Source organism: Larimichthys crocea, chromosome XXIV (genome assembly GCF_000972845.2).
Source record: "Larimichthys crocea isolate SSNF chromosome XXIV, L_crocea_2.0, whole genome shotgun sequence".
Classification (NCBI taxonomy): Eukaryota; Metazoa; Chordata; class Actinopteri; family Sciaenidae; genus Larimichthys; species Larimichthys crocea.
The window spans coordinates 5,173,182-5,186,067 of record NC_040034.1 but is presented as its reverse complement, the minus strand read 5'-3'; the positions used below and the strand labels follow the sequence as shown (position 1 = coordinate 5,186,067).

Here is a 12,886-nt window from a genome sequence, read left to right as displayed (position 1 = left end):
GGCCTGCAGATTACAGTTTGCGTCTTCTGGATGTGGTGGTGTCAACGTGTGGAGGAAGGGGGGACTTCTCGTGGACTCTTGTTCAGCACAAGGGCGCATCTGTCTTAAGAACGATGAGCTTTGGTTCGGCGGTTTGGACTTCAAACGAAAGGAGTTTTTAGAGGGGAGGATGTGAAGGAAATGAGGAGGAGAGGAGAGAGGGAGGATGTTCAGGTCAGGGCGGAAAGATGAGGAGGATGAGAATTCAGGTTGATGCCCGGCTTGGCGGCATTTAGGTTTTTAGTTTAGTGGCGGGAAGGGAAGGGTAAGCCAGTGGGACCTCCTCCCCCTCCAGAAGTTTCCTGCAGAGGAAACAGACACGGATCATCTTCACTGTGAAAAAACATTGAAATGAAATTTAACAATAATCATGGACAAATAGAAACGTACCTGTACGCAGCGATTTCAATGTCAAGGGCATCTTCACATTGAGGAGTCTTGGTACTCTCTCAGGTAACGCGCCATCTCCTGCTTGGCGTCAGTGATGTCCCGCTCCAGCTCACTTATCCTCACCTAAAATGCAAATAACAGAATATAAATTTGAATTATGAATGAATAGATATCAGAGCCAGCGAACAAGGAGGGTCACACTGAGAACACGTCGACTTTACATTCAGTCAGCAGAATATAAAGAGGAACCTCCTCCTGTCTTATTAAGAGGATTTCATCTTCCTCTGTCTCTGAGACTCTTTTCATTGGCCTGTCCTTTCTGCCTGTGGAGCAGCGAGTTCTTTACTTGTTTCTGACCTCACAGCTGATACCACCCCCTCCCTCCCGGGGTCACTCCTTCACCTGGTACTTTGCCACTCTTTGGCTGGCGTCTCCTCCAGATCCTCCAGCTGCTTATTCAGGGAGTCGCATGACGTTCCGGAGAGCGTCGATCTAGAGGAGCGCGACTGCAGCAGCCTCCGGTACTCCATGGTCTCCTCCCGGATGGCGTGCCGGCCTCGTTGTTTTTGCTGGCCATCTCCGCCACGCTCGTCGAACTTGCTCTTGTACCAGTCCTCGGCGGCCGCCATGTTCTTGTTTGCCAGCCGCTCGTACTGAGCCCGGATGTCCCGCAGGGCGGTGGACAGGTCGGGCCGGGACACCTCCACGTCCACGTGATGTTAGCCACCTGCAGCTGGGCCTGCAGCTCTGCTTGCTCCTCTGCGAACACTTTCTTCCAGGACACCATCTCGTCACACAGAGAGACCACGGTGGCCTCGGCGTCACCAGTTGGAGAGCACGGCCCTGCCGGCTCCTCCCTGGCCCTCTGCAGGGCCTCCTCAGCATCCATACGCCTCCTCGACTCCTCCTCGTAGCGTTCCTTCATCTGCTCTTAACGTCTCGCAGATAGTCTCTCTCCGCCTCCATCCGCATCTTCTCCCCGTTCCTCCGAGTCGATCATGGGCCCTCAGACTCGCGCCTGGCCCGCGTAGAGCGTCTGCAGACGGGACGGGTGCGTTCTCTGGCCGTGGCGGCTCTCAGCGGCCTCAGCTCGGCCAGCAGGGCTCGGTTTTCTGCAGCTCCAGGTGCCTCACCCTTCTCGATGTAGGTGGCGAAGCGGTCGTTCAGGTCCACTAGCTGCTCCCTCTCCTGGGAGCGCAGGCCCAGCAGCTCTGTGTTGAGGGAGCTGGCCTGAGCCAGGTCCATCCGCTCAGACCCGTCCGCAGGGAAGAGGAGGCCCAGCCTCAGATCCTCTTCCCGGACGACGGAGCTCGGGAGAAAGAGAAGAGGGAGGAAGACATGGAGGATTTGGTGGTGGAATGGGAGCCTCTGTAGCTGTCCCAAGGGCGGCGGTAGGAGAGGTAGGAATCGTAGCTCATGATGAATTTTTGTTTGTGGATTTTTTTTGTTTTGTAAGAAAAGGATATGAATGTTTTTTCAGAAGGTTTATGTCCCCTTGTTCTGCACACCATCGGTGAGGATGAGCGAGCGTTTTTGCACTGCACCAGCTCGGTGATGCGGCAGATCCCGGCTTTTATAGAGCCGGGCTGCTCGCCCCACCCTCCCTCCACCACACAGGAACATCAGTGCTGTCAGCATCCACCCGGCCAATAGCAGACTGCTGCAGTGAGGACAGAGGAGGGTTGGTTTGCAGAGTCCCTCTCAGCCTTGGCAGGCAGAGCCTGTGGTAGACGGCTTTGCTTTTTAATCTCCTGAAAAATGTCTTTGTAATCACTAACTGCCATTACTGTGAACATTCATGGTCCACATCCACGTCATCAGAGTGAAGCCTTCAGGAGGACAGAGAAGCATCATGATAATTCTGTATATATGACGGTTTGGTTTATTCATTGTCACGCTGCCCGACGTCTCACACCGATTTGGGGCAGAACGCCAAAGACAGCAACCTCACACCGGGTGTACGGTCAGCACAGAGAGAAGAGAGGGACAGAGAGAAGAAGACAGGAGAAGACGAGAGAGCAGGGAGGACAGAGAGAGAGAGAGAGAGAGACAGAGAGAGAGAGAGAGAGAGAGACAGAGAGAGAGAGAGAGGTTAGATTGGTTAATATCTCGACCCCAGAGAGGTTGAGGTTAGTTTAAATCACAGCTCTATGCAACGCAAGAAAAAAGGAACATGAAATATCTTGTTAGAGAAACAGCATCCATATCTGCAGATGCAGCATTATGTTCTGTCAAGGAGAAAACAATGTAACCGTGTCCCATGTTTCATCGAGTCTGAGCAGGAGGATCAGTGGAAATGACTGATGAGAAATCTTATCATGGTGACAGAAGACATGTCCAAAGACATTATGTTTTGGACCGACGCCTCAACAATGGCTGAAAAGGGACAAACATTTAATGAACATGCAGCTGGTAAAAAAGACTTTAGTGTCTGTCATGGACAGTCCGACTCTGAAGCATTGTTCATTTCCAGCTTGTTGGATTATTCAGCCCAAATCAACAAATGTCTGCACAGACTTTCTCTTTCTTTTTACAAGTGGACACCACTGAAACGTAGCTCGCTGTACTTATATTTTTGTCATAAAAAACATTTAAATATAATTGTCATTTAAAACAGCTTGCTTTCTGTTCTTTCACCATGATAAATCAAAACTGTCGCTAAACCCATGGTGCTCGTTACTTCATTAACAGTATGTGTGCTCACATGAAACCAACTTTACTTTAGCCATAGTCTCTTTACCTGATTACTTCTTCCTCTGATGACTTCTCCTCTGATTACTTCTCCCTCTGATTACTTCTCTCTCTGATTACTTCTCTTCCTCTGATTATTCTTCCCTCTGATTACTTATCCCTCTGATACTTCCTCCCTCTGTACTTCTCTCTCTGATTACTTCTCCCTCTGATTACTATCTCCCTTGATTACTTCTCTCTTGATTACTTCTCCTTCTGATTACTTCTCCCTCTGTTACTTATCTCTCTGATTACTTCTCCCTCTGATTACTTCTCTCTGTTACTTCTCCCTTGTATTCTCCTCTGTTACTTCTCTCTCTGATTACTCCTCGATTACTTCTCCCTCTGATTACTTACCCTGATTACTTTCCCTCTGATTACTTCTCTCTCTGATTACTTCTCCCTCTGATTACTTCTCTCTCTGTTACTCTCCTCTGATCTTCTTCCCTCTGATTACTTCTCTCTCTGATTACATCTCCCTCTGGTTACTTCTCCTCTGATTACTTCAACACCGTCTATCTTAAGAAAAGGAATCAAAACTCAGAAGCAGCCTCGCTGAGGGCCCTCTGGTAAAAGTCTGGTTAAAGACATTTTATACTACACATGGATGGAGTAAATAACAGCAGCTTTGTATTCAAGGATCAGTGACCATGTTGTAGAAGAAGAAGAAGATATACTTTATTAATCCCTCAATGGGGAAATTCTATTTTCACTATATTTTATTTTGACATGCATTTTAACCCAGACACACACATGCAGTACAGGGCTCATAGACATGCAAATGTAGAGAGAGATGGTGGGTGATGGGCAGCCCCCCTGAGAGCACCCAGCAAGCGGTTGTGGGGGATCGGTGCCTTGCTCAGGGCACCTCTCCAGCTACCAGTCCACCTTCCATATTTTGGTCCATGTGGACTTGAACGCCACCTCCGGTTCCCAAGCCAAGTCCCTATGGACTGAGCTACTGCCGCCCGTGTAAAGAAAGGATCACTGTTCATGGCTTCAGTGTTAGACTGCGCTGTCTGAAAGACATTGCATGGATGTTTGATGCAGGTGAATTGTTCTGGGAAGGTGTGATGTTCGCGGATGTCCTCGTACAAAGCAATCTGATGAGATGTCAGGACGAAGACTCGCCTCATGGAGAGCGTTATTGGCACAGATATCAACCCCTTGTTTCTCAGTGTTTTCCTTTGTGTCTGTTTTTTGTGTATTTTGCTTTTTGAATCCTGCTCCTGTTTCTCTTTTCTTTGTTTCCTCTCCTCCTCCCGGTGACACTGTATATCTGCTGCTTTCCCCTCTGATGTCCTCCGGCTGCTCAGCTTCAACTCTCTGTGACTTACAGAGTTTATGATGGACCAAAACTGTTTTTTGTCCCAGGCTGTAAACATGTTTATTTCTGCTGAATTAAACACAGCACACTGCTTTGTTAATGCCCACCACTGACATCTGGACAGATGAAACCAAAATCTTCAGTACAGAGTAAAAATAATAAATCTTTGCACCACACTCTCTCGTCTTCACTCCTCTTGTCTCCTGTCACCGTCTCAGTGCCCCGCCCCTCCCTGCTTGGTGGTATGATCCTTGTCAATGCTCACATGATTGGTTGCACAGCGTGCACGTGACACCCGTAGTCAACACCTGCAGCGCTGCAGGTAGTTTACCTAAAGAGAAAAGTAAAAAAGAAAGAAAGAAGCTCGCGGGACGGACGGAGCCGGCTCCCATCGTCACTTAAAGGAGCCGGCTCTTTGAAGCGGCTCGTTGGCGACCGACACATCAGTGCTGATCAGTGACGCAGGTCATCAAATGCATGTTCACGCCGCCGTCTGTTTCTTCTTCCTCCTGTCTTCTTACTGCAAAGAAGACACGTTAACGACATGAATCACTTTACATTCATGTCAACGTTACATTAATGTTGGTCATCTATCTCAGACTTTACCAAAGATGAACATTTCTAAAGTGTTTCTGTACCCTACCACCAGTCTACAGGACTGACCTTTGACCTTGAGCTGGACGACTTCCTGCAACATGATGTCTCCGTCCCTGCAGACAGTGCAGATGTAGAAATCCCTGTCTCTGTCAGTTGGGTTATTCAGGGTCAGACTGAGATCTCTGGTTTGCAGGGGTTTTCCTCCATCATCGTATGGCCTCGGTAAACTTGTCCTGCTCACAGGCTGGTTCTGTCATTCGGATAGACATGGACCTTCATGGGTTGGGTTCACAGCGGCTCCACTCCACTGTAGCGTCCTCAGGCAGCTGTACTGAGCTTTGAAGGGGCAGCTGGACAGACTGTATGCCCTCTTCCACTTCCTCCTGGTGGACTGAGAGGACAAACTAACAAAATAAAATCATCTGTACAAACAGCAGCAGTGATTGCTATCTACAATAACCGACCTTTGACTTGGCAGCACTACTTTTCTTGCCAGATTGTCCGTCCCTGTGGAGTGCAGATATAAATGCCATTGTCACTGACTGTTGTGTGTTCCTCAGGGTCAGACTGAGGTCTCCGTTTGAAGCAGGTCTTTCTTCATCTTTGTGCGGTTGAAGTAAAGTCATCCTGTTCACCAGGCTGGTCTTGGCCATTCTGATACACATGAACCTTCAGGGTTTGGAGCCACAACGCCTCCACTCCACTGTGGCGTCCTGAACCAGGGTAGCTTGATTTGGTAATGCAGCTTAGTCCTCTTCGCTTTCACACTGGGACTGATAGGCGACAAACCACAATGTCAAGTATACAAACAGCAGCAGTATACTGATTCTGACTGCGACAGGAGAGGTTGCCTACACTCACTTCTGACCTCTGAACTGTGTTGGCAGTTCTGACCTTTGATCCGGTACAGCACTTCTTTCTGTATCAGGATGATCCCATCCCTGTGGACGGTGCAGACGTAGGTCCCTCTGTCGCTGTATCCAGAGTTATAAATTTTCACACTGAGGTTTTTGGATTTCAGTGGGTCATCGTCCATCTTTGTGCGACCACGGAAATACTCCTCTTGTTTGTCTGGCTGTGTTCGCCTCTCTGCATACACATGCACCGTCATTATTTTGTTTTTGTGCGTTCCACTCCACTGTTGCGTTTCAGGAAGCTGATCTTTAACTTTGAAGGGTAGTAAGACAGATTCAGCCCACTCCCCGTACTCCACCACCTCCGAGGGACTATGAAAACAACAAACCACATCATCACCTTTATGAACAGCTTACAGTGACCTCTGACCTGTATCTACAATACCGACCTTTGACCTGGAGCCGTACTACTTTCTGTGCCAAGATTTCTCCGTCCCTGTGGACGGTGCAGATGTAGGTGCCACTGTCTCTGTAGCAGAGGTTCTTCAGCGTCAGACTGAGGTCTCCTGTTTTCAGTGGCTCTTCCTTCATACTTGTGCGGTCGCAGTAAAAGTAATCTTGTTCGACACCATTGTTCTGATGAACATGGACCTTACTGGGTTCTGGGCGGTTCCACTCCACTGTGATGTGTTCAAGGCTTGACTTTGGTTGAAAGGAAGCTTGACAGACTTGGTGCCCTGTTCCACCTTCACCTTGGAAACTACGAGGACAACAAGCACAACATCAGCTGGACAAACCACAAACTGTAGAGGTCTACAGAAGTCCTCTTGCTACCTGGTAACTGGACTTGACCCGGGACAGAGCTGGGAGGGTTCTAAATGGTTTACAGTCTGATGGGGTCACATTCTGGATCAGGTCTACTTACCCTCAGGTCTATTTCTGACTGGTTGTATTTTTTCTGTTCTTCAGTGGACACGTGTCTGCATCTGAATGTAGCTGTAACAGTGACTCTTTACATAAGTCTTTCTTCATTCAGCATAAACTTTTAGTTTTAAATGAAGTTGTCACTTTTTTCAGATGTAACCCTACTGCAGGATCATGAAGTACTCTGATCTGTAATCCTGGTTGAATCCTACCTCACAGACGCCTCTTCTCTTTGCTATTATACCACCTCTCTCGTATCACTGCTATGTAGATGACCTCATCTCTTCAGTCCTTCCACCTGATGACCCCTCGTCTCTGCACAGTCTCTGAATGCCTCTCAGAATCTCCACATGGTGAAGGAACATCACCTCCAGTGAACCTCTCAAAATCCACTCCACTGTCTACCTGTAGCAGCCCACATCAAATTCAAATCTCTAATGCTGACTACAAAGTAGTCTTCGGTTCTGCACCCACCTAGTTTGAATGTCCTCATACAGAACGTTGGTGGAACGTCCTACCAGTTCCTACAGATCAGGGGCGTCCCTCTCTACCTTCACCGACCTCCTGAAGACCTCCCGTCTTCAGAGGACCTCTCTAAAAACACTACCACAGCTGAGGCGACGACGACGTGCTTTGTGGTTACTATTGTGTCACTTCCGGTATCTGTGTTGTTGCCACGGTGCTCTCTGCTCTGCCACCTGAACCAGATTTCCGTATATTTCTCACATCAGCGACTATCTGCCTTATCTCTGCACTACTCTCGTGACTTGTTCTGTCTGTGCACGACAGTCTTGAACTCTAGTACAATCTGCCCACTAACTAGCTAGCTATAGCAATGGCTCTCTCCTCTCCTCTCCTCCTCTCCTCCTCTCTCCTTCTCTCCTCTCCTCTCTCTCCTCTCCTCCAAGTAATCAGAGAGAGAAGTAATCAGAGGGAGAAGTAATCAGAGGAAGAAGTAATCAGGTAAAGAGACTATGGCTAAAGTAAAGTTGGTTTCATGTGAGCACACATACTGTTAATGAAGTAACGAGCACCATGGGTTTAGCGACAGTTGATTTATCATGTGAAAGAACAGAAGCAAGCTGTTTTAAATGACAAATTATATTTAAATGTTTTTTATGACAAAAATATAAGTACAGCGAGCTACGTTTCAGTGGTGTCATCTTGTAAAGAAAAGAGAAATGTCTGTGCAGACAGTTTGTTTGATTTGGGCTGAATAATCCAACAAGATGGAAACTGAACAATGCTTCAGAGTCGGACTGTCCAGTGACAGACACTTAAAGTCTTTTTTACCAGCTGCATGTTCATTAAATGTTTGTCCCTTTTCAGCCATTGTTGAGGCGTCTGTCCAAAACATAATGTCTTTGGACATGTCTTCTGTCACCATGATAAGATTTCTCATCAGTCATTTCCACTGATCCCTCCTGCTCAGACTCGATGAAACATGAACACGGTTACATGTTTTCTCCTTGACATGAACATAATGCTGCATCTGCAGATATGGATGCTGTTTCTCTAACAGATATTTCAGTGTTCCTTTTTTCTTGCGTTGCATAGAGCTGTGATTTAAACTAACCTCAACCTCTCTGGGGTCGAGATATTAACCCAATCTAACCTCTCTCTCTGTCTCTCTCTCTGTCTCTCTCTCTCTCTCTCTCTCTCTCTGTCTCTCTCTGTCTCTCTCTCTGTCTCTCTCTCTCTGTGCTGACTGTACACCCGGTGTGAGGTTGCTGTCTTTGGCGTTCTGCCCCAAACGGTGTGAGACGTCGGGCAGCGTGACAATGAATAAACCAAACCGTCATATATACAGAATTACTCATGAGGCTTCTCTGTCCTCCTGAAGGCTTCACTCTGATGACGTGGATGTGGACATGAATGTTCACAGTAATGGCAGTTATTGATTACAAAGACATTTTTTCAGGGGAGATTAAAAAGCAAAGCCGCTCTACCACATGAGCTCTGCCTGCCGAGGCTGAGAGGGACTCTGCAAACCAACCTCCTCTGTCCTCACTGCAGCAGTCTGCTATTGGCCGGGTGGATGCTGACAGCACTGATGTTCCTGTGTGGTGGAGGGAGGGTGGGGGCGAGCAGCCCGGCTCTATAAAAGCCGGGGATCTGCAGCATCACCGAGCTGGTGCAGTGCAAAAACGCTCGCTCATCCTCACCGATGGTGTGCAGAACAAGGGGGACATAAAACCTTCTGAAAAACATTCATATCCTTTTCTTACAAACAAAAAAAATCCACAACAAAAATTCATCATGAGCTACGATTCCTACCTCTCCTACCGCCGCCCTTGGGACAGCTACAGAGGCTCCCATTCCACCACCAAATCCTCCATGTCTTCCTCCCTCTTCTCTTCTCCTCGAGCTCCGTCGTCCGGGAAGAGGATCCTGAGGCTGGCCTCCTCTTCCCTGCCGGACGGGTCTGAGCGGATGGACCTGGCTCAGGCCAGCTCCCTCAACACAGAGCTGCTGGGCCTGCGCTCCCAGGAGAGGGAGCAGCTAGTGGACCTGAACGACCGCTTCGCCACCTACATCGAGAAGGTGAGGCACCTGGAGCTGCAGAACCGAGCCCTGCTGGCCGAGCTGGAGGCGCTGAGGAGGCGGCAGAACGACCCGTCCCGTCTGCAGACGCTCTACGAGGGCCAGGCACGGAGTCTGAGGGCCATGATCGACTCGGAGAACGGGGAGAAGATGCGGATGGAGGCGGAGAGAGACTACCTGCGCGACGTGTACGAGCAGATGAAGGAACGCTACGAGGAGGAGTCGAGGAGGCGTATGGATGCTGAGGAGGCCCTGCAGAGGGCCAGGGAGGAGGCCGGCAGGGCCGTGCTCTCCAACTGTGACGCCGAGGCCACCGTGGTCTCTCTGTGTGACGAGATGGTGTTCCTGAAGAAAGTGTTCGCAGAGGAGCAGGCAGAGCTGCAGGCCCAGCTGCAGGTGGCTAACATCAGCGTGGATGTGGAGGTGTCCCGGCCCGACCTGTCCACCGCCCTGCGGGACATCCGGGCTCAGTACGAGCGGCTGGCAAACAAGAACATGCAGGCCGCAGAGGACTGGTACAAGAGCAAGTTCGCGAGCGTGGCGGAGATGGCCAGCAAAAACAACGAGGCCGTGCACGCCATCCGGGAGGAGACCATGGAGTACCGGAGGCTGCTGCAGTCGCGCTCCTCGGAGATAGAAGCTCTCCGGAACGTCATCGACTCCCTGAATAAGCAGCTGGAGGATCTGGAGGAGACGCAGGCCAAAGAGGTGGCAAAGTACCAGGTGAAGGAGTGACCACGGGGAGGGAGGAGGTGTATTCAGCTGTGAGCTCAGAAACAAGTAAAGAGGCTCGCTGCTTCACACAGGCAGAAAGGACAGGCCAGATGAAAAGAGTCTCAGAGACAGAGGAAGATGAAATCCTCTTAATAAGACAGGAGGAGGTTCCTCTTTATATTCTGCTGCTGAATGTAAAGTCGACGTGTTCTCAGTGTGACCTCCTCGTGTCGCTGGCTCTGATATCTATTCATTCATAATTCATATTTATATTTCTGTTTATTTGCATTTTAGGTGAGGATAAGTGAGCTGGAGCGGGACATCACTGATGCCAAGCAGGAGATGGCGCGTTACCTGAGAGAGTACCAAGACCTCCTCAATGTGAAGATGGCCCTTGACATTGAAATCGCTGCGTACAGGTACGTTTCTATTTGATCCATGATTATTGTTAAATTTCATTTCAATGTTTTTTCACAGTGAAGATGATCCGTGTCTGTTTCGTCTGCAGGAAACTTCTGGAGGGGGAGGAGGTCCGACTGGCTTACCCTTCCCTTCCCGCCCTAAACTAAAAACCTAAATGCCGCCAGCCGGGCATCAACCTGAATTCTTCATCCTCCTCATCTTTCCCGCCCTGACCTGAACATCCTCCCTCTCTCCTCTCCTCCCTCATTTCCTTCACATCCTCCCCTCTAAAATACTCCTTTCGTTGAAGTCCAAACCGCCGAACCAAAGCTCATCGTTCTTAAGACAGATGCGCCCTTGTGCTGAACAAGAGGTCCACGAGAAGTCCCCCTTCTTCTCCACACGTTGACACCACACATCCAGAAGACGGCAAACTGTAATCTGCAGACCGCCCGCGCTGCGTTCGTTACATAGCTAGATATCGGACAGCTCTGTTGTTTTGGCTGAGTTCCTTTTCTGTGTCGCACGTTGAAGTCCAAGCAGCAGAGTTTCTGATTGGCCGTCTGGGTCCTCCCTGTGCAAACATTTGACCAATTGTTTGTGACGGAGGACGGAAATCTGCTTTTACCTCTCGATGCTTGGACTTCATGTGTGAAGCTGCAGCGGTATTGACCGGGAACTCCTCCAATCGATGCCGCTGTGTCCTGCACCCCTGGTTCTGTAGTCGTAGTGGATGAACCAGTAACCTTAAAGATTCCTTTCTCTATATTAAAGACCCATTTTTAGTCTTTTTAGTTCTTCTTCCTCTGCATTTACACCGACACAGACAGTTTAGATTTCTCTCTTCTGACCCGTCTGTCTTCTCTTGTAAATGCTGTGGAAGACTCCTTGTTACTGGTTTGTCCTCCTTACTGTTCCTGCAGTGTCTCGCAGCCTCTCTGCATTAGATTCTTTTCTTTCTGTTCTGTGAGTTCATTCGAAGCTACATGATGAAACTGGAGGTTTAACTGCAGGAGCTCCTTGTTGTCTGTCTGCTGGTGTTAGATCTAAGCGGTGCTTCGAACCCATCTGTGAAACTAATCTGCACCGTGCCGCTCGGCAACAAGCTGAATAAACATATAACTGACCTGCAAACCACTTCACGCGTCCTGTGACTCTTTATACACAGTTAACGTGTGTGTGTGTGTGTGTGTGTGTGGATGGTGACTCAGCAAACGGCGTCTCTTCGTTTCAGAGCAGCTTGAATTTCTCCGTCCTCACCGCGCTCAATGTCACCGGATCGACACTGCACCATTTCCCATCAGTCCATGCTGCTGGCAGGCGGCTTGTCTTCAGGCCGACAGGAAGAGGAAACAGAAAGAAGCAGCTTTAACAGCCTGAAACAACTATGAGTATGAAGTGTGTGTGTGTGTGTGTGTGTGTGTGGAGCGTCTCACTGTCACAATGAACACATGCCATTAATAATGGCTGCATCCCATTCAGCTCTGTAGCATTGAACATGATGAGTCAGTGATCAGTGGGGTCAGTCTGAGGTCAGACAGATCATCAATAACCCGCTCTGTGCACAAATATATGTATCTAAAGCAGGGGTCCATGACCCTGAGGGGGTCCGCACAGGGACTGCAGGGGGTCCACTGACTTTTGTCAGAATAAGTGACAGACTAACTCTGTAAGGCTGCAGATGACTGAGAAACTACAAGCAGCCGAGGCATCTGCAGCTGATGAATCAGAGCAGAAGCTCTGCTAGATAAACAGGCCTTGATCTGTCACACACAGCTCCATCCACACTGATGTTATATTATGTATCCACACACACACAGCTGTATTCACAGAGGGAGTACTCTGACAACAGGGTGATAATGAACTTTTCATATCTTAAACACAAACGGGCACCTTGGCAGTTCATACTGGACCTGAACCAGGGGCACCGCCAGGAATTTTGGGCCCCATGACAACAAAATCAAATTGGGTCCCCTCTGTGCAGCTGTTGTCCCCACATCTCTAGGACCTAACTATCCCATCAAAAGCTTTACAGAACTCTAATTAAAGGCTTGCAACTGTTCTGCGTCTTGTAGTTCAATACTAGTACTAGCACAATATTTACTGCTGGTGATTTGTACATACAGTCTGCATACAGCCTGCATATAGTCTGCATACAGTCTACATACAGTCTGCATACAGCCTGCATACAGTCTGCATACAGTCTGCATACAGCCTGCATACAGTCACAGACAGTCTGCATAACGCGTCTATACAGCCTGCATACAGTCTGCATACAGTCCTGCATACGCTGCATACAGTCTACATACAGTCTGCAGTCGCAGGTCTGCATACAGTCTGCATACAACCTACATACAGTCTGCAT

At 48.9% G+C, this 12,886-nt stretch overlaps 1 protein-coding gene and 1 pseudogene across 1 annotated transcript; one reads left to right on the top strand and one right to left on the bottom strand.

The window, feature by feature from the left end:
• Positions 1-271: 271 nt before the first annotated feature.
• Positions 272-3,158, bottom strand: LOC113744598 (neurofilament light polypeptide-like; annotated as a pseudogene).
• Positions 3,159-8,945: 5,787 nt separating this feature from the next.
• neff2 (neuronal intermediate filament family member 2) lies at positions 8,946-11,658 on the top strand. The gene is made up of 3 exons (XM_010754456.3): positions 8,946-10,128; positions 10,414-10,538; positions 10,628-11,658. The coding sequence occupies exons 1-3, from the start codon at positions 9,121-9,123 to the stop codon at positions 10,686-10,688; spliced, it is 1,194 nt and encodes a 397-aa protein (XP_010752758.1). The 5' UTR covers positions 8,946-9,120; the 3' UTR covers positions 10,689-11,658.
• The last annotated feature ends 1,228 nt before the right edge of the window (positions 11,659-12,886 follow it).